The sequence below is a fragment of the Anarhichas minor genome, unplaced genomic scaffold (assembly GCF_050575085.1).
Source record: "Anarhichas minor isolate MPS153535 unplaced genomic scaffold, ASM5057508v1 ptg000071l, whole genome shotgun sequence".
NCBI lineage: Eukaryota > Metazoa > Chordata > Actinopteri > Perciformes > Anarhichadidae > Anarhichas > Anarhichas minor.
In genome coordinates, this window is record NW_027466517.1 from 3,492,198 (window position 1) to 3,514,916 (window position 22,719).

The window sequence follows — 22,719 nt, forward strand, 5'->3', positions numbered from 1 at the left end:
GATACTTAGGTCACGATACGATATTATCACGATACTGCGATATTATCACGATACTGCGATATTCTGAGTATTGTGATAACATAGGCCTATATTGCGATTTATTGTTTTTTTCAACTTCAAATTATGTCCCCAAAGGAAAACTGTGTCAACATGTTTTATCTAATAAGATAAAGTTTTCAGTCTGTTCATCTCACTTCAATCATTTTTATTGCAGCAAAATAGGATTGTCAAGCAGACAGACTGACCAACAATGTCATAAATGTTGCACCTGACACACTGAACTGTTTGTATTACTACATAGTCCAACTTAACTGAATGCAAACGTGTGGACTCAGTATATGAACTATAACTTATATAAGTAGGATATAAGAGTTATATAACTCAGTATAACTTGCGATGCGTGGACGTCGAGGGCAAAGACAGTTATGCGCTGCACTCTCGAGCCTGGCTACTGTTGGCAGATTTAACCCCGTTGTGAGGCCAGATGTCTCTATCTTTGTTTTGACCAACTTCCTACCAATCACGCTGACCCGGGACCTTTGCTGACCTCACCAGAAAACAACCAAGCACCATCTAGTGGACTGAAAAAGCAATTGATTTGATTTTTCTAAAAAAAAAAAAAAGTTTTTTTTTTTTTGTATAGTTTATATAATAAAAGATCGATACTTGGCGTCCGTGTATCGATACAATATCGCCACGCAAAATATCGCGATACTATGCTGTATCGATTTTTTTCCCCACCCCTACTATTTATACACTGGATGATGTCATCCGTGATGTCATTGGGTCAGACCAAGAATGGGGGGGGGGGGAAGTAGAGTATGTACAGGTAGGTTTGTAGGTTGGTTATGATCTGTTTTACATTGTTATTAGTATATAGCAAAGTGTAAACCATATACAATTGTTGGCTACCTAAAGTGGTGCTGTAAGTTATAGGTTTTGTCTGTTAACTAGTGAGTCAGTAATTGGTGTCACCTGCACTTATGGTAGGAACTAAATCCTGCTGATAGGAGGCTCTATATAAGGAGATGACTTTGACTGAACGGGGGGAGAAAGGAAGATCAGTGTGTAGCTGTGTGCACGTGATTATGTTACTTTAAGATGAGTTGAGTTTTATTCAGTTAAGATAAGTTAAACGTTTTTGTTTTGTTTGTATATATATTTGGTTACACGTGTAGCAGGGCACTTTTATAAATAAAACACCTTTTTGATATCTGAACAAAGTCTCTCGTGTCTGCCTCCTACCACTTCAGAAGCCACTCAGGTCAGGCTTCACCACAGTCAGTATACGGGTATTGCCTAATTTCATTGGTCTACTTGTGTTCATGTATTCTGCTACGTCAGAGTTCGTTGTTCGATAGCCGATGCTGCCTTAACGCGGTTAACGGTTTGTCTGTGTTATTGTTGCATTGAATGAACACGTGCAGTGCAATTCAACGCACCAAAACAACAACTTGTTTCATTATCCAACTTTAATAATGAAAATTGAGTCAAGGAAGTCGAGAGCCGGAAACAGAGACAGCTGTTGCGCGCAAATGTGTTTGCTCCAGCGATCAATTTAAGGAGAGCTAAATTAAATACATAAACAAATAAATAAGGGACATAATATCTAACTGTGATAAAGTCATATTTCTGCCACTTTCCCACAATTGAACGTGAATAGCCAAACACTAAATTATTTGTATGTAATGATTCATTCATGTAATGGTTTTCTACCTGTGCCTGCTGCCCGTTGGCATGATTTCAGGCCAGCCAATGAGCTCCTTCCCATCTAAAAACTTGATTTCAGACTCTTTTGTCATCTATTAATAAGTAGTACTAATCATTATTATTGCAGTTTCCTTGTTAAATAACCTTTGATTCAGTGTAGGCTACACAGAGACACTGCACACATGAAAAGCAAAATTAAGTTGTGCAATAACTTTAAGAGAGAAAAATTGTATCTGCTGGTTCTATGACCTCAGTATTTGTTCTCAAATACACGTGTTAAAGCTTGTCAAAGGACAACAAGTTTCCTGCTATACACTGTATAGTAATTTAAAACGGTCAATACACTGTAGTTAATAAACAGGTTCTGGGTTTCATTAAACGACTTTTATTCAGATCATTGAAGAAAAAGTACTAATATCACACTGTGAAAAAAACTCAGTTACAAGCAGTGGTGTATAGTAACGAAGTATAAATACTTTGTTACTGTACTTAAGTCGTTTTTTTGGATATCTGTACTTTACTTTACTACTTATATTTCTGTTGACTTTTACTTTTACTTCACTACATTTTGCAAAGAAAACTGATACTTTTGCTCCGATACATTTCCCCTGAAACCTTCGTTACTTGTTACAAAATCAAATCTATCTTTAGAAAAAAAATGAATCATGAGACCAACGTTGGGGACTGTGTTGGAACAGAGACTGCAAGCAAGCAGGTTTGGCGAATCAGTGGTCCTAGCTTGCAAGTTAAATCATTGGTTAATCACGTTAATGCGCAATTGCAAACAAGTGCTCTCAAAGCCGCGGTGTTTTGATTCCCAGTGATGCCCAGGATGCTAGATAGCGAGCGACTACATGAGTAGAATTTCACTCTACGATGACTGATTTCATGATGGAAGCACCTGCTACTCCCGCAACAAACGACGGTGGTGACGAAGACCAACACCCGTGGATCGCTAGCGAATTAGTGAGCTGAGGAAGTGTTGACAGTTGTGCAGCACTAGTTGGCTAACGTTAGCTATAGCTAGCCACCACACCATAGGATTGACAGGAGCCGCGAGAGCGCAGCATTAGGGAAATCCTTCCCAGCTGTGCGCAAGCTGTCTGTGAAGCTGAACACACCTCTACCTGCCTCAGCGGCCTGTGAAAGGCTATTTAGCGTCGCAGGACTAGTCTTCAGCCCAAGAAGAGCGAGACGGAATTCTCGCAATTTTGAAAACCAACTTCTTTTGAAGATGAACAGGACATTTTTCAGTTTCAAGTAATGACTGGGTTGCTGCTTTAGTATTGATCATGTTTTGATATTTGAGTCATTTTGTGGATGATGTTAGGTTTTTAAGAACAAAGGATGAGAGAGCCTGCAGGCCGCAGGTACTCTTCTGCTGCGAGCTTCTTACTGCGCACGCGCATCAGAAGAATGAGCTGGACCCGGTTCAAAATTAAAACAATATTTAATGTACTACACAAAGTTCAATTATAAACTGAATTAACTATCAATAGTAATGTTCTCGAGAGCAGAGACCACATACACGCACGCATCTCCTCACAGTCCGGCGCGGCCAAATGAGAGCTGCAGTGATCTGAGGTAAACTCCCTAAAACATTGTCTTTTGTATCCCCTGAGAGTCGGAATGTGTCCGATACTGTCATAAAACGTGTGAATGACCCTCCGTGGCGATTAGTGATTGGCTTCATTTGAGTTCTGTCCCCTCCCATTATCGATCCCTTAGCAAAACATCTTGGCTCCTCGCAAAACATCTTGGACTCCTCTCTGTCCTGCTGGTCAGCTTGGCATTTGACCTTCCCACTGGCCCCATCCTCCATCGATGAGGTCACCTCCATTTGCTGCTGCATGTCTGACACCTCACTCAGGCCCTGTCCACATTACTCCGTTTCTCCTTGGATGCAGATTTGTCAAATAGAAACGATCTCCGTCCACACGGGAGTTTCAGCATCATTCTCGAGTTGATCTGCGTCCACACGGCAGCCTTCGAAGGCGGACAGCACGTGACCATTAACGTACACTGGGCATGCGCGTGACGGTGTAAACAGGAAGTGGATTGCTTGCTTAGTTAAAAAAAATAAAATACGACAGAGTAATAAAGTAGTCTTTAATAATGAAAGGTTGTATTTGATACTTAAGATCTTCCTCTAAAATCTCCCTCTATAAACTCAAACAGACAGTTCGTGGAAAGTTTTAGAAGTTTTATTTTTCAGACGTAGTTACAGCGCTGCGGGTCTCTCTCTCTCTCTCTCTCCAAATTTACTTTAACATCAACACTTACACATAAACGTTTACTAGATTATGGGTCCATCAATGTGGTCTCTCACTCGTTTCCTCCGTGTTGTTGATGTCTGTTCTCACTAGTAGCTCTGAACATCATGTCCGCCTAGCTAGCTTCTAAGCTAATTTTAACATTACCGCCAATGGAGAAATGCTAACCGCGATTAGCATTACAGCGCTGCGGGTCTATCTCTCTCTCTCACATCAAATTTACTTTAAAATCAACACTTACACGTAAACGTTTACTAGAATATGGGTCCATAAAGGTGGTCAACACACGTCTCTCACTCTATTCTGCTCTTGCTTCGTACATAAAGCTTAGCAGATCGCTAACAGTAGATCCGTGAAATAAAGACCATGGAATCCATAGAAGAGTGTCAAGACTTCAGTGTGAATCTTTCTTATTTGTAAAACTGTGGAAACACAATATGAAATATGGCTTTACAAACTGTCCCTATACACATTACATGAATACAAAACAACAATCCATGATATAGCCAGCATGTAACATGTCCGCCTAGCTAGCTTCTAAGCTAATTTTAACATTACCGCCAATGGAGAAATGCTAACCGCGATTAGCATTTAATACAACACAAATGTTATACTAAACACGCAAATATAATATATCTACGTACATCTTTTCATGCTTGATAAAGACATACTTACAGACTAAGGTCTCTCAAGGCTACCAAACGGAAGAAGTAAAACGTTAGTGCAGCGTGTCTTCTCATTAGAATCTAAAAACAACGAGCTGCTCCATAGGGCTGATGCCGGTCACGCCGCTCGCTAATCACTCCAATAACAGCTGCTTCCTCCACAGAAATGCAGACTTTTACTGCACAACAGCTGCTGCTAGCTGTTGTGCTAGCAGCAACATCGTGTAGCTGTTGTGCTAGCAGCAACGCTTGCAATTAGTTATCCATGTTGAAATGAATCGCTGGTAGCCCAGTTTGTTTTCTTCCGGGTACGGGTCACGTGATAGTGAGTGTGACGAATCAGGGACGGAGACGTCATGGTTGCCAAGAACCAATCCAGTAGCGAACACGGGTGTGGGCATAATTTTTTCTAAGCACATCCGTATCCGACCGTCCACACGCAAACGCAACCCCGGAGTTCTCAAACACCTCCAACCTCGGCGGAGTTTTCAGATTCCTCCGTTTAGGGTGCTCCAAAACTCCGGCGTAGTGTGGCCGCTCAGTGTAAACGTAGCAATACGGAGTAGAAACGGAGTAGTGTGGACAGGGCCTCAGAATCCCTATCTGACCCTCAAAACTATTCTTAGTGTTTTAATACCTACAGTGACTATACTTCTATGATTTAATACATTCAATGAGTTAATATACTGTAACATATAATATCCTCTATAAGTATGAATATTGTAAACCTATAATACATTCCATATGGAAACATATTGTGACTAACATATTTATTATTGTGACACTTCTACTCACCACTAGGGGTGTTATTTAATCCTACTAATAATGCGTTTAAAACTGAAATTCTCCACAATGATCAGATGGAGTTATGATGGTAGCAGTCGCCCAATTGCAGATTCAGCTTGAGCAAAACCTTTGCCTATTGTGTTCAATTCAGTTTACAAGGCAGGTGTCCTATCTCAAAACACTGACCTGATGCATCAAGTGGATATTTTTTGCTGAACACAACATTATGCATTTGCCCTCTACATCCTCTAGTCGGAATGAGCATACTTATAAACGCACTGTTACAACTCCTTCATAGTGTCATATTGCTTTTTGGAGAATTATGATGATAAGTTCATAGTAGATGCAAAAGTATACTTATGTACAATATATTATGTTGAACATTGTTGCTCCTGGATGGATCACAGCCAACACAATTATTTTCAACACAACTCCTTGTCCTTGGTGATGGTGGCCACAGCACTTAAAAGAATAAACTTAATAATTCTCAAAATTCTGACGCTTTGCTTTTTTATTAACAGCATTTACTTGTACTTTTACTTTCAATACTTAAGTACATTTAATATCAGAAAATTACTTTTGATACTTAAGTACAATAAATATCAGATACTTTAAGACTTTTACTCAAGTAGTATTCTAATAGGTGACTTTTTACTTTTACTGGAGTAGTTTTCCAGTAAGGTATCTTTACTTTTACTTAAGTATGGCTTTTGAGTACTTTATACACCACTGCATATACATATACATAATATCTGCTTAGGCTAAATCTACATGACCAAACTTGTTTGATCTGGAGTTTAATGCCATTGCCTGTTGTCCAGCCACATCACTTTGTATCTACTTCCACAAGTCCAACAAAGAAATTAAATTGCAACCTCTGGGAGCAGAAACCTTTCCATGCATCAAGTCCCTTGACCAGTCTTCCCAAATAGTTTTCACTATCATTATGAAAAAAACGCAGCCCACGAATTAAATTGACCTAGGCCAGTTTGGCGGGTGCAGTTAGGGTTTCAACACTAAACTCTCTGGCAAGAAACTTCAAGCTTCCACACTACAATATGACATCATATGGCAAGTCCCTGCATTGGCCTATCAAAGCATATTTTTCTGGTAGATTACATTGTAGCGGCACATATTTTTACTGTTCGACCTCACAATTGACTTTTCAGGGTTGTAATATCCTATCTCATAGTATTATAACCTGCTGTGCATAAACCCTCAAACCGGCCTTGCTGGATCATATTTCATGTCTTACCTGTACATGGAACTACACGTCAACACCAATATGCAGGGCTGTTTTCTGTATTAAGAGTGCAGGCAAATCTCCACAGTCATTATACAAGCAGATAGGAATAAAATGAACAAACGGGAGGTCTGTTGGCTGAGTTGTGGTATATCTTGTTTATTAATGGTATATATATATTTGCATAGGGAAACATACTAATTTCCAGTAATGAACTGAACAGCAGTTGCTGATAGCAATGACTAAACATGGTTATAATGACATATTATCAAAGATGTTAATATCCCCCACAGCAGAATAACATTAGGTCAGAAAAACTGATTCAGACAGCTGTCACTCAAACTATGAGACATTCAAACCGGAACAGAAAGTCCAACCTTGAGCAGACAGTTGTCAGTCCATGGATGTTTCTGAAAGTCAATGATCCTTATAATTCTTCCGAGGACCGAGTTCTTTGATCAGAGGCTTTTCAAGCATGCATGTGTGTATCCTCCGCGCTCCTAAAACACCCACATTTCCTTTCCACCCTTTTGGAAACGGGGGAAATATGCCAGTAAACTTTAAGTTACTTCACCTCAGCAGTACGCCAAAATCTGTTTCTGAACAAATTTGAGGGAAGAAATTGCCAATCCAGTTGCTGGATCTTCACTCATATTAGATCTACAAGCCATAACTTAAAAGTTTGATCCCACTTTCATCACTCAGTGAGAGACTTGTTCAGCGTGCTATGAATAGCACTGAGGCCGGCAACGACAGGGAGAGACCGCGTGGTAGAGCCAGTATATTTTCACATCTAACTCTGTGAATAAAGGTTTTATTTAACCTGAGTGGGTGATTGTTGGAACAACAGAAAGAGATGATTTTGATGAGTTTTAGAGTGTTCCAATGTCGCTCTCCGAATACAAGAAAGAAATCTTGCCTAGCCTCCTCTGTAGGACCTGACTTGGAAGGACCCGTCCTACCAAGGAAGGACCCTTGACTTTGAGAAACACCTCATAACTTTAGTTTAGATGGCCATGAGAAGACATAATGATGCCACAGTGTTGACAACATTTCCTGTCCCTGTCCAAATGCAGTCTAAGAAGAACAGTTTACATCATGCAAATAAAGGTTGAATATTGACAGCTTCACCTGAAAACATCCTAAGGAAAAAGTACTTAAAGCTCTTGTCAAAGCTGCTACAAACTACATCCAGCACAGAGCAGCAGCCCCTTTCACAGTGAACATCTCAGGCCAGGTTTAATACCAGCTCTACCAATCTGGAACATAAGAAACACAAATGGGCTCTCCCCCATTTATACTTTTCTTATATTGGGATACCAAGTCATGTTTTATTGTGTGTTGGCTGTCAGGTGTCAATTAAAATTGTATAGCAAGTTAATTAGTCAAGTTAGACAAGAAACTTGGGGCATAGTCCTTTCTTTAAAGTGTTCTTTAGGGAGTGGCCATGGTATGATAAAGCACTCTGAGGTGTTCCCATATATACAATAATAGACTTCACTTCACCCTTGTTTTGAGGTATTGATTACCAAAGATTTAGTGTTGGTATTCCATAGCAGAAAAACTATATATTACCCTGATGTACAGTTCATGTGAAAGGTCTGTGGTCCTGGACTGTGGTCATGCAATAACTGATGAAAGCTGTTCATGCCTATGCTCTCTCTGATGTAAGGGATATATTTCTGGAAGCAAGCAAAGCAGTCCTTTACTATAATATCTAAGTTATGAGAAATATGAGACTGCATTAAAATGTTCTCTGAGAAACAATTTTTTTGTTCATAACAAACTGTCTTCAGCACATGGAGTATACAGTGTGCAAAAGTAATGTACCCGCAGATACAGAAAGGAATCAATATGGCATCACTATCACAGGAAACTTGTAGCACTACAAAATCTGATTTTCAGAAACTAAGAGAGGTTTTCCAACTGTTGTGAGTCTGAATTACAGAAAGGGGTTTGAAGGGCCATTAAAAAAGTACAATTCAATTAAGAAATATCAAAAAGAAACATATATTGGAGTTACTACGTTTTCAGGCAACAACAGCAGTAGGGTAGACTGTTGAATACCATTAGTAGTTTGTAGAAAAGAGCCCTCTATGAAAACATGCCCCAATCCCACAAAACTCAATTGTTTAGATACCCTTTTTCCTCACACAGCATTGAGCTACAGATCTGATCAACTGCAGCTGCTGAGCTAACAAACAGGAATCACCCCATGCAGTTCTGTTACAATTAAAACGGCTTACAACACCAACCGTAACCAGCCAATCACAATGGTTAAACAGTTATGATTCTGATATGATGCATCTTAACAGGAGTCGTACAGAAACATTGTCTGGTTATTCTCTCCTAACAGTGGTCAGAATAGCACTTGGTTTGTATTGTAAAGATCTAGATCTAGAGGGAACATGTTAATCAGCCCTTAGCCAACAATTTAAAAGATCTTTGAATTCCTAGAGTACACATTTCCATAAAAGTAGGCTGGATTTCAGAACCTGCCATTAGGACAAAACTACAATCATGTCATCTTAGCCGCTTCCAACCAAGTTTAACACACCATCAGGTGGATCCAGTGGTTATGTTATTAACACTGGGAATACTGACAACTGCATGGAACACATTGGCTCCATAAAGGTGTGGTAGTAACAGTAAACTGTAAGGTACTCAAAATCCTCACTAGTCCCCAACTAGTAAGGATGAAATTAGGAAGTGCTAATGAGTGCATAGTTAACTAATAGCTCCTGAAAACAAATCAAGGATTGTAAAGAAGATAATAATGAACCAGTATGTAATGATTTGTTCCTATAGATACCTACCTAACAAACTGTTGCTGAATAACTCAAACGCTGAAACGATGCTGAATCAAAGGCTAAATAGTACATAATGACTAACTACACACTGCATCTTTATGTGCATAATTATTAGCTGCAACGCCAACGCTGGTATTGTTTCACCTTGTGAGTCTTTGTATGTGTCATCATGGCAAAGTGCGGTCCAGGTGACACCTCCTGTAGCAGGACTACCTGAGAGGAGGTCTAGAGCCCTTTGCCAGGTGACACCTCCTGTAGCAGGACTACCTGAGAGGAGGTCTAGAGCACTTTGCCAGGTGTTTATGTCTGTGAAGAGTCACAACCATTTAAATCACAAAACATTACAGGTGTTAAGTTTAGAACAAAATGAAGGCCAGGTTCAAAGATGGTTGTGATCCGGGCAAGGGCGCCAGAAGTAGGGGGGTAGGAAGTGGGGAAGAATTTGAGTTTTGGCCGGTGTGATCGCTTTGCGAGATTGTCTCTAGGAGTCTCTTTGTGTGTCCTACAAGTTATATTGTTCATTATACTGAGTTGTTATTTGGCACACACATATTGTTGATGAGTTAATATGATATTTAGAATTAACTATCGGTATAAATGGGTTTTAAATATAACTGACCAATACTTGGCACCGGCCATTCTCCTACTTCGCCCAAAGTACCATTCACAGCTCAGCATCTCTTTAGTCTAATGCTTTGGTTGCCAACAGCAACCTTATATATAACTAATGCACAAAGGCCCGAACAGTGTGCTGGCTTGCAGGACCGTTTGCTGCATGTAATTCCCCAACAATTTCTATTATGTGTGTAATAATAATGTATGATCCTTTTTATGTTGTCTGCAGTAGGCCTTTTTCATAGTATATAGTTGTACTTGCCATAGTAGGAATGGCAAGTAATAATATTAACAACAGCTCATACTTAATCATGTGTTTCAGTGTGACATTGAACCACAAGCACAATACCAGGGAATAAAGCTTTTCCAACTCTGACATGTCAAAATATGTTGTGTGAAAAGGTCCTATGAGGTCAGTGTGCTGAGCAAGAGATAAAGCAGACAAAGGGGTTTAGGCCACTGCTCATGAGCTATGAATCCTGGTCTGTTTACTCTAGATTTTCTTCAACTCTTTGGGATGTTTATGGCTTGTTACTTCAGGACCATGTCGTGTTTGAATACAACACATATTGCAAAGCACTCCATAGTAAATAAGAGAAAACTAGCAGTAAAATGATAGGCACTGTCATTCTCTGTCCATGCTGTCTGCATGCTAGTATATTTGAATAGAGCAGAGAAAGTGATGGTGTGGTGTTCTCTGACCCGAGAAAGCACGTTGTTTGCCCTGAACTGATGTCTACTATTTTCTCTCCAAGTTCAGTTTTGTGATGAACACATTATTCTCCCCTCACCACACTTTTGACTTTTGACTTGAAATTGTCAACATTCAAAGTGGAGATTATTCTTACCAGCAGTGTGACCCCAGTCACTGAAAGCTGCACGGTACATCACCTTGTCAGAGTGTGCTTGGTATACTCTAGAGGCCTGGGCTTACTGTATGTCTTGTGCAATTTTGCTGGCTGGGGGTATTTCATTTATAATAATCAAATGTCTCTATTCAGTACATTTTGTAGAATGGAATGAAGAGACTGCACAGCTGACACCCTTCACAACCCAGTGGATTTGTCTTCCACTCAGCTGGCTGCTGTCATGTAGGGAACCATTTGACTTTCTTTGTGCATTGATTGTTGTCAGCGATAGAATCGAAGTGAAGAGGATTCACACTTCATAACCTGCTTCAACACAGAATCAAACCTCTCCTGGTAGCCAGGAAAAATACAAACATCATCTCTACAAGTCCAGGGTTAGAAATTAAATTTAAAAAAATTCTAAGTTAGAAACAGAGCTTCTGCTAGACAAAATGAAGTACATTATTGTTAAAGTACAATGTGCTCTGTAATCTTGGCCATCACCCACAAAGCCACTGCAGTACATCAGCCTTACAATATACATAATCTTTGCACTTCTTCCAAGAGAGGTGATTTAAATGCATGGCAATGTTGAGCTTTGTTGTGTTGGGTTGTGCGGCATTATATTATATAAATGTTAGTGTCAGGTTTACATCTGTAGGGATAGCGCCTTCATGTGGTCATTTACAAAGCACTTTTCAATTTGGCTCATCAATTGCCACAGAACTCCTAACGAGAGGTCTTTGCGGGTCCACTGATATCCAAGACCTGACACAGGACCTGAGTTAGCCAGGTCTGGTAGGGTCCCGTTTTCCTACTCTCATTTAAAGCCCCAATAGTATTGTAAAAACGCTTATCAGCATGACATTGGGGTCTATCACCTTTCAACTTGAATCTGATTCAGTGTCAGATTAAAATAACTAACTTAGAGGACTGTGCCACCTTAGTGGAGGTGCGCATTCTAGCTCCAATTAACTTAATTTGACTTCCAAATGTGTCTCTCTCCCACTACAAGCATTCATCATCCCTCACATGGCTAAACTTTGAAAGCAGCCCACCCACAATTTTACCTATTAAATGGCTCCCTTGCACTGTGGCTTGGCCACCATTTTAAGAAAGCCAAAATAAAACGCACCAACAAAACAAACTTAGACACTCTATACATCCTTTTTAGGACTGATAAGTCCATGTTTTACATATTTTACACACACTGTTGTGTTTAAAGCTATAATGCTACAAGCAACATAATAACTCGAGCAATAACTAAAACATGACCTGTTCTTGAACCATTTGGAGTACATGCATGGTTTTGGTCTCTTTTGAAAGGTAACACTGAAGTTTTTTCACCAAAAGTCAGAATCACTGTAAGTGCTACTGGCATTGAGTAATAGAAGTTTGAACACACTGAAGTAGAAGGTTTATTTCCGCCTGAATATTTTTTTGCAAACAGATGCCTGCAGATGACTATAGCTGGGACTTATTAGCTGGAAAACACAATGGGACCACAGCATGAAGCCTTACCTAGTCCAAGTTCAAATTTGATAACAATACCACAGAAAATTAATATTTTACACGTGTTTTTCTAAGGGTATGTCTAGGCGCTTTCCAAAAAAGGACATTTGGAGACCCATGGTTACCATGGTAACATACCTAGGATGTGTAAAAATGTGTATTCATAATTCAAACTAAAGCTTATTTATGTCGATATACTGTAATCTATAAGTTATTTCGCCATTATTGACTTTCCTAAAGTCTCCAAAACTCTCAAAAACCACACTTTGCATTTTACGCACGAACGCAGGGAGCTGACTCGCGGTTACGCAGGTTACTTCCGCATTCTGCCTCTAAATCTAACCCCTGATGCTGTATATCGTTATTTTCGAAATGTCATTGGCTATACGAAGCGTCAGTCATCAGAAAGATCGGTTGACTTTGGCTCGAGCTTTACACAAAAGAAGAGGGGCAGGCACTTTCCTTCAACGCTGACTCTCGTTGGCTATTGTAGGCTGTGAACAGGACATAGAAGCTCCTATTGGGTCAAATCAGGAGTCAATCCAAACGTCAGAGTGCAGCCGCCATTTTGAGACACAGAGACCGGCAAAATTTACACGCAAACTGAAGTTACGTTCAAAAATATTTAAATAATTAGGCATATCTGCCGGCTAATTTGAAATGATGCAACAGCAGTCCGTGGGTATTTATGGACGTAATAATGTGTTTTGGACTAAATATTTTACTGGATTGGATTGTCTGGACCTTTGGCAATGTAACAAGACCGTTTTTGTTGGAATATTATCGAGGGGTGGATTTCTATGAAGCTTCATCGGTGAGTTGCCTCGATTTTGTAACTGTTTGTTTGTTGGTTGGTGGTCTGACAGAGGCGTTCATTGTACCTGCTGTTGTGATTGTATCTTGAAAGGGTTTGCATAAATCGAATCACAAGAATCTTAGCTTTCCAAAGATATGTCGCATCAGTACCTACCTATACATAGCAGTTGTGTACATGACACAGATGTACAGTTAAAACTCCAAAAGACCGTGGGCGGGCCGTCGGAGTGTTAGGAGGAACAGGATGTGAACAATTAGGCAATACTTAACCACCAGACTTCACATTCAGAACCAAAGTTTTTGCTTTTGCAAAGTGCAATTTTGAGATACAAGGTAGCCAAACTGTACCCCGCGATAGTGTTTCATTCACAACCAACTGGCTTCTCCATTTAGGGACAACACACATCCAGTTAATTTTCAACACTGTGTCACACACAGCAACATTGTCAATATCCACACACAACTATGAGCCATCACTATAGCTTGAAACAGCTGAGGTACTGAACCAGATCAGCTCCATGAGAACACCTGGTTATGGCGGGGTGATCGTCATTGAAAATCCCCTCTTAAAGGAACAGTCTGGTTTTTGGGTGCTACCGTTCTTTTCTAGTGTTACCAAGAAAAAGATGATGACACATCTGTGTCCACGTCATTCCTGACCTTGGTAACAGAGTTTGCTCAGCTGTCATGGGGATGATTCACTTGTCACATGATCAAAGTATAGAACTTCATCATGTGATACAGAATCTGGAGGGCAAATCATAACCAACGATGCCATCCTTGAACCAGGATATGAGTTGAGATCTCCCTTGTATGTGACCACTTGTTTTCAGCAGACCAAAGTTCCATACTTTGCTCACTGGATGGCACCAGAGCAGACTCATTGGCTGATGAAACCTGTGAGATGAGGTCGAATGTAATGGCCAAAGGTAGCAAATGGACCTTGAGCTGAGATAATAGGGCCAGGGTTGGGATGTTAGCTATGTGTGGGCTGCTGGACGGTGGAATGACGGATATCATTCTTCTCATGAGACTCTGAGTATGATAGCAAACATGTGGAATTCCCTTAATGTCAGACTTTTCATTTCACTGCAGACGTTTACAGTCTTCAGGTGGATAGTAGCAGAGGATGAGCGCGGCCCCAGCCTCTACTGAAGCTGATGAAAGCTGTGTTTGAGCTTGCAGTTAATACACTGCCCCAGTCTACCTGCTACACTGGTTAATGTCAAGCAAGCACACATGCTGCTTTTTATTGTTGTTTTGTAAGTGCTATCAGCTGTATCATGAAAAGTATATCACTTCTCCATAATGTATTATTGTTCTTTAACGAAAGGGCAAGGCACATAATGTGTTTCATGAAATATCGTGCAAAATAGAAGTTTAATAACAGGGCTTTTATCAAAATCTAAAGAAATAGACCGCCCTTCAATCCACTGTCTTTGGATGTAATACAGAGTACAGAGGGAGAAAGGGGAGGAGGAAGAGCGGGATAGAGAGGGAGAGGTATCATCAGTTTGAGCCATGCATTCATTAGGTCAACACAGCGACCCGGGCAGCACCATGCAGTATACATCAGCTTTAAGCCAACTTTTACGAAACCTTAAACCTGGCCCTACCAAACAGCTCATATCAGCACCTTCAGTGGAAATGCTGAACCCCTGGCAGACACTGACACTTACCCTGGGAAAGGAAAAGACACCTGTGATCAGAATGAATGCAATGCGAATAAACATGCCCCTACTGCATGCAGAGTCAACAGAATGAAAAAAGCAAAGGGGCAAAAGAAAAGCTGTTTCTGGTGATTTTCGAGTCAGAGCCGTCATACAGACACTCTCTGGTTGCTGCATGCTGTGTGCAGCTGGTTCACTGGCTCAATTTGAGCCAGGGGAGAGTTATCTTTTACTACAGCGGGTTGCAACTTTCACAGATGTCTGCCTTCTACCTGGAATGATCAATTATTTTCTGAAAGTGACACCGTTGAATGAATCCAATATTTCCACTGGGTGTTTCACAAGGTGCCACCTGCAGGGGCTACCATGCAAGGTGCCCAGCAGGACTAACTAACATTCACACACCGTAGGCACAGCTATGGGAGAAACTTGTGGGTAAGTGTCTTGCCTAAGGACACATCGAAACTGCCAATCCTCTGATTGAAGGACAACCCTGCTCGACCACTAAGCCACAGTCGCCCCATGTTGCCCATACTTTTCACTGGAAGTACATCAGGTCCACTGCTCAGACATGGTGGGAATTAGTGCATTTGCACTTTGGTTTGGCCCTTGGAAGACATTTTATCTTTCCAGGTTGATGGAGGACACCTGTGGGACCACTGCTATAAAATAATGTTGTGACTTCTCCCCTACTGTTTGCACAGGGAATGCAAGTGACCAAATAATAAAGTATAACGTCTTTGGACCATGGAAACACTCCAGCGGTTGAATTCATGTGAATAATGCAAATTGGCTTGCCATTCCATCTGATTGCACCTCAACACAGAAACACCAATCCACATCGTCAGGCAACGCGTTTAAAATAGACTGCTTTATAGTTGCAAAGCCTTGGAGATTAAAATTTCCAAAGAGATGGTGTACAAAATAGCAAAAGGCTAGGGTGTATGTATTGACTTTTACTGACAAATATCAATAACGCTACATTTTATCCTTTGATTCTGCTTCTGTATTCAGATCTTTGACAACTACACACAGACTGAGTTGTTGCTATCCGCTGAACTGACACCTCTCTCTTTGTTACTTAAAGGATTCTAACTCAAAGTTAAAATGCAGCATGTAAGATTTTAAGCTATTACATGTTTTTCAAAAGATTATTGACTGAATTAAGCTTTGAAAAGCTAGAATATTGCTTTGCCTCACTAAAGCACTGTCATTATCCAAATATTGTGTCAAGGTTGGACACAGAAAAGCAAGCAAACTTGTTGTTTGAAATGCTTGACTTGTTCCTTGCTGCCGGTGGTAAACCATCAAGGTTGGACTTGAAACCAACCATATCACTGTGGCTAACATGTCCTTCTGTTCATCTGAACTCCAACACAAACCCTACTGCTGCAGACTGGTCAGGTCGGGTTGGCTTCTAGACCATTCTGGAGCTGAATATGAAACTTCAAGTCAATCAGAACCATCAACATGCACAAGAGAAACCCACCACAGCCTGCCAGCTTGCCAACATGCCACATCATGGACTTAATCCTTGTGCCTGCTGTATCTATTTCTAATTTACCTTCCTACCAGGACTAACCAGTCACTGTGCTCTCAGAGACACAAACCAAATCGAGAAATAATTTTAAAACAGAGCAGGGATGAGGGTGTAAATGTAGGAACCATACACACAATCTGACACACAGACACAGACACAGACACACACACACACACACACACACACACACACACACACACACACACACAAACACCCACACACACTATGCTACAGTTTCAAACACATTGAGATCAGCCGCCAGTCTAATGCTGCCACATGGTCCAGGTTTCAGAGGCAGGTGCATGTCTCCTCCAAACAATACTGTCATGACAAAATGATGATGTTGTGTTTGAGCAGGCATAAAATATAGCTCTTCTATTCCACTGTTACGCTTTGATTTATGATACAAAAGCATATTCAAACAGTCTTAAACACATGAGCATAGCAAAGCAACGTAATGGTTTTAGGCTGATGATTGTCAATAAAAAAGACAAAACATCTGTGTTTTGGTGGGAAGAGAGAAAAAAACTGCTGTTTCAACTCTAAATATTCTTCAGATGTATCCATAACACATTAAAAAGTGCAAAGAAACATTACATACAACAGGATCTCTCTTTCTAGTGGGTTCAGAAAAAAGAGAGGCTTATTTGCATATATATTATAAGCAGCACCTGTAGCGGAGAGGGGCATTCTGGGTGTTGAGGGGGTATGAGGTCTGTCCCAGGGAGGAGGCCTTGCACTGGATTGGAGAGACCCAGGTTAGAGGGCTAAAGGCTGACATCCATTCCAGGAACACGGGCCTCATCCTGGGAACACAATTGGGATACAGGTTTCTTAGGATGTGGTGTGTTGAGGCCTGATTCTGATCCGAGTTCATCTAGACCAACCACTGAAAATCACAACTCGCACCAGAGGCCATTTGTGAGAACTATTTAGTGTCACATGGCACAGTTCACTCTGTGTCTGCAACATGGCTGAGGGAGAATAACATCCTTCTTCCATCCAGACTGTCTCTTCTGGGTACATACAGATATACAAATATATTACACTGTATATTTATATATATGTATGACCACATGTTATACTTCTACAAAGATGAATATATTTTTCCTCTGGTAATGTCATGACAGCATCGTTTCCTTTCCTCCAGGGCAGTGCTGCTTTGACAATCCCCTTTCCTCCACAGGTCACTCAGTTGCCCAGATACCAAGACTGGAACAGAGACAAAGACACAAGATTAGAAATGTTTAACTTCAGCCTGCATTTCTTCACACACAAGTACATACATCCTAACATTGGTAATCAACACACAGTAAATCAGGGGTCCATTTCGAGAGAATTTCCTCATGCAAAGGTCACAATAATGTCAAACTTGCGCTATGATTTAGTCCCATTTAAATTGAAGTAGCCAACAGTTTGTGAACCATAAAAAAACATGCTTGTACATCTTTTATGACTTCTTACAGACTGTGAAGCTATTGATAATACAAATAAAGATCATATTAAACTGATTGGTGCTGACCCACTTTGTGGAACATTTTAAAAGAACATAGAACTTTCCTGATTAGTTTCAATCAGTAGCAGTGAGAAAGGTTATTCAGTATGAGTCTAATTCCCCTCAGCACTGAGCCTGAGAGGATCCATGGTCCATTGCTGCTCACACTGTCAGGTTAGTCAAGCTCGAGAGCCATTACACATAGAATAAGAGATGGTTTAAAACTGAATCCTGCGTTGATGCTCACCCTCAACCCAAGCTGTAATAATCCATGAGGGCAACAATCAAATCATTACAAAGCAATCCATCAAATTACATTATGAACTTGAGTCATTTGCTTCTGCACAAGAAGTGTGTTCTGTCTGGACATCTGATTCTCTTAAGAAACCTTCTCCACTGTGCAGTTTGGGGTTTACACTGTTGACACTGTTGGGATCTGACCATGTGCCTCGCCCATGTGCTTTGAGACAAAGAAATCAGGCTTTCCTGTTTGCAGAGCAACCTGGAGCTTGATTTGGATTTGTGATAAGAGGAATGTTTAGATGCGCTAGCAATAAAATATCAACACTGCAATCTAATTGGCCGAGGGCCACAGACACCCAGGACCACTGTGGTTCAGCCCCTGTTTCCATAAAACAGCCTTGCTCCCCCATCTCTATGCTAATCCCTCGATCTCGGTCGACAAGGGAGCACACACGCAACGTTGCTGTCCTTAAAAGAAAATCCTAGGTTTAACAGTTTCACATTCGCTGGACGAATAGATTTGTATTTGTTTTGTTTCCGCATCCTTAAAAGAGAAGGACAATTTGCCTGCAGAAGTGAAGGAAACGGATTCTTCAGAGAAAAAGGACAGATTCTCTTTATAACCAAGTCGACTTTGTGCCAGCCGTGAGGACGGGAATTCCCTTACTGATCCGAAGAAATTCTCTGCTACCGAGAGAATCTATTGCGCCGCACGGAGCCGCGCTGCCTGAGTTCAACCGATAAACTTAGACTCAGGACCCCATCTTCAACCACGAAATCACCTCATAGTAAGGCTACTTACGGTGTCTGGGCTAGATTTAGGTTATTGTGTTTATTAACTTGTTTGTGTTGCTTAAGTTACTGTATCATTATAACTGTGTCTATCATTGAAAAGAACAGAATCCCCGGTTCTGCGTGATATGTTAACAGTTTCCGTATTCCACGGCTGCAGTGAGGTTCTGCCCTGCTTTGAGTGAAACTACCCTTCCCTTATCTTTCCATTCTCTTTCACTAACACCCACACACACACACCTACCACAGACAGTTTGTTGATTTTAGATAGCGTGCTCATGAATGTATAGTATTTGTTGTTAGTTATAAATATTAGTTGACTAGATCATTATTATTGGAATTTAATAAACTCTGTTATACTTTAAAGAGCAGCTGTCTGTGATTACTTTGTGCATGTGCATTGTGATAATCGCTGGATATGTGGTCTGTTGCTCATACTCAACACCTTCACTTTCACTCTGAATGTGTAATAGTACTTTGACTATTGACATTGTGAGTGAATACTAATTATGAGACTTAGTTTATAGTTTGGTTATTGGTCCCTATTCGCAGGGTGGTGCCCCATTATTATTAATAATCGTTAATAATCTTACTGACATTAATAATTCTATTGATGTCATTAATTTAGTTTTCTTAGATGCTGATAACTCAAACTTTCCTTTTCGTTCCCAATAACACACTATAAACAGCAAATGCCTGTGTGTACTACAGCTATTTTTTGCGGTATTTTCAAACATGAGAGCAGCGCAGATGGATCATTTGAGTAAATTGCTCTTTCCATTGTTGTGCTACCACTCACCAGGCAGGCATTGCCTCTGCCATGCCTCAAACTGATATCCTTCAGTCTGAAACAGATTACGACCAAATCTTTTGGACCCATCCGAGTGTGACATGCAATGAACCTGAAACCACCGTCAGCGTTCAGAAAACTGTCCATTGCAACGTGGTGAAGCTGCTTTGTACTGTTTGATTTTGCAAGCTGTTATTTTAAATATAATTCCCACTCCCATTCATTTTTACATGTTTCACTAATCAAAAGAAACATACATTTCACTAGCAAGGACTACACCATCAAATAGAAGCATTTTACAGATTTATTAAAGGAAAACATGATTTATTAAAGGAAAACATGATTGATATGCGAAGCTTATAGCCGAATGCGTTGTGGAGAGCTTCAATAGGGACTCCGCTATAGCACCTGGACACAACGAACCCCCTCTTAAGCACGACGCCCCCGAATTTGGGGGCTCACGGGCTCAGCACCCCTGAAAATATTGTTCGGAAAATTGCCTTATTCTTCGGTAATATTGTGGATTTGTACAATTGTTTTACCGGATTAAACAGCAACGTATGGGCAACACTATCATATAAGTCACTTTTTACACACTCCAAACACAACTATAGACTACTAATATAAGCATCTAGAAAATGTGGCATAAACTCACGAAATCCTGGGCAGAAATCACCGTTATGTGTACTGCAAATCAATATTTGCACCCGGAAGCTAGCGGCTACCGAGCTAAGCAATGCATTTTTTAGCAATAGCATTCGTCGCCGAACGCATAAATATCTTCGGTTTTTCTCTCCGTGGAATCAGTAGAAAGCTGTGAGTGGACAACGGTACCATGGCACTGCCCTTCGCCAAAACAAATCGTTGGTTTTTGCTCACGTTTTATGAAAAATGAGTACAATAACGTCGAAGATTATCCGGTTCAAAGCTACCATCATTGTTGGCAACTGCATCCTGTTTACTGCCGAGCTGTTTCCAGTATAAGAGCGGTCAATCCAGCCTGGGCGAGTGGTCAGACTTCCGGCGAACTGAAATTTACGCTCGGGGAGACGCGGCACTTCTTGCAACTTTACTCGCTGAAACTTCTGTCAATCAACACTCGCTTCGAAGCCAGCATTCCTGAGATTCTGACGCTTCGAAGGCGGGCTCATTGACTGAAATCGACCGATGATAGGCTGAGCTACAGCCCCATACACACAGATCAACTGAGAAAATCCTATGGATGACAGCCAGAAACATGCTCCGAGAGGACCCTTGCTGTCAAAATGATTTCTAACGGCTGTATTTGGATGTATTGAATAATATGAGTGATAAAAAAAGTGAAATATATAGTTATATAGTATATAAAAGTACAATGTAAGAGCTGCAACAGCTGGTTCGAAAATGATGACCTTGCGTGACCTCTCTGTACTAAAGCCTCTTATTCTTCACTTTATCCCAGCCAACCTTTATTCAACAACTACTGATCGGTTGTGCTATGATTTGGGAGAGTTTTGAGGCAGCCAGCTGCATTATTTCAAAAACATAATATCAATAAAAGTGCTTTTTTTTCAGGCGAACCTAATTATTTTCAATTTGAGCTGTGTAATATCTTCATGCACTATATTAACCAGCAACATATACACAATATTTACCCATCTGAATAAATCTCACAAGTGTTATCTGATTATAGCATCACAAATTATTAAAATAGTAGTGTAGTTACAGAACTGTGGTCTCCTTAGTATGGGTATGCAATTTTCGAGCAGAGGCCTACAAATAGGGCCGAGCTTAAGAGGTTTTAAAGGAAAACATGATTGATATGCGAAGCTTATAGCCGAATGCGTTGTGGAGAGCTTCAATAGGGACTCCGCTATAGCACCTGGACACAACGAACCCAAAAAAACCCAAGGTTACTTGAGACTATATTGAGCTGATTTGAGATCTGAGCGAATGTAGTGGGGGTAGCAATTTGTCTAAACCCTACAATGCAAGGGTAAGGCATGGGTTTAAGTAATGGACTTGGAATATCTGAGGCGAGGTGGGTGAGAATGTATGGATTAGGTTAGATTGTTAGGACGGCTGGAGGCCAGGCTCGGGCTACCGCATAAGAGTTAGATTAGAAGCTTATGCTACTAAACTACATTGGATGGTAAGAGTTCTTGATGGCAAAGGTAACAAAAAAAAGTCATGGGACAAGATTGAACCACGGGAAGATTATGGTGTAGTCGAGGAAGTGGTGGGAACTCTTCCAATATGACCAGTTGAACGAAATGATGAGGGAGAAAGGTTATGGAGTTCAATGGAGTTCTGTTATTTGTGATCAGCAAAATTGTGGCAGGATTTACAAGTTGAACTACAGTGTAGAATATGGAGGAACCAATGTAGGATGGGTGTCTCCAAGCAGTGGCGGGCCGTGTATTTTATACCTGGGCCTTCAGTGCTGTCCTACTACAGTGGAACAACCTCCGAGCCCACTTCTGCTTCTCAGCAGCCCACTGATCCCAATATGCTAGGGATGGATTAAATGCAGAGGTCAAATTTCATGTATATGTAAAAAACGTATAATAACGACTCTAATAAAGTTTAGGTTTTTTAAGTTTAATAACCTCATTATGATGCCACAGCTACGGGTTATTATTTTTTTTGTGTAAAAACTGCATATTCACATAACACTGCAACATTTGACATGTAAAATAAAATGTTACATGAAGGTCAACATCTATGAGGGCTACAAATACACTAACTGCAGAGTGCAGTTGACGGATGACGCATGACGGGATGCTTAGTCATTAACGGGTAATGCATATAGTCAAAATCTATGTAATTAACACAATGACAAGAACAAACTCGCAAGAAACATTCACATATATTTATATGACAACAAAGCAGGTAGAATAACATAAAACCCAAATAACATGATTCAACAGGC

The 22,719-nt window shown here is 40.6% G+C and overlaps 1 protein-coding gene across 5 annotated transcripts in view; it reads right to left on the reverse strand.

Annotated features, from left to right (window-relative positions):
- Positions 1–6,811: 6,811 nt before the first annotated feature.
- nfic (nuclear factor I/C) overlaps positions 6,812–22,719 on the reverse strand; it is a 77,181-nt gene continuing 61,273 nt past the window's right edge. For all 5 annotated transcript variants that reach the window (XM_076079182.1, XM_076079183.1, XM_076079185.1 and 2 more), the window contains one exon: positions 6,812–17,700. In XM_076079182.1, the coding sequence (XP_075935297.1) occupies positions 17,576–17,700 (125 nt within the window). In that variant the 3' untranslated portion in view covers positions 6,812–17,575. The remainder of the gene's footprint in view (positions 17,701–22,719) is intronic.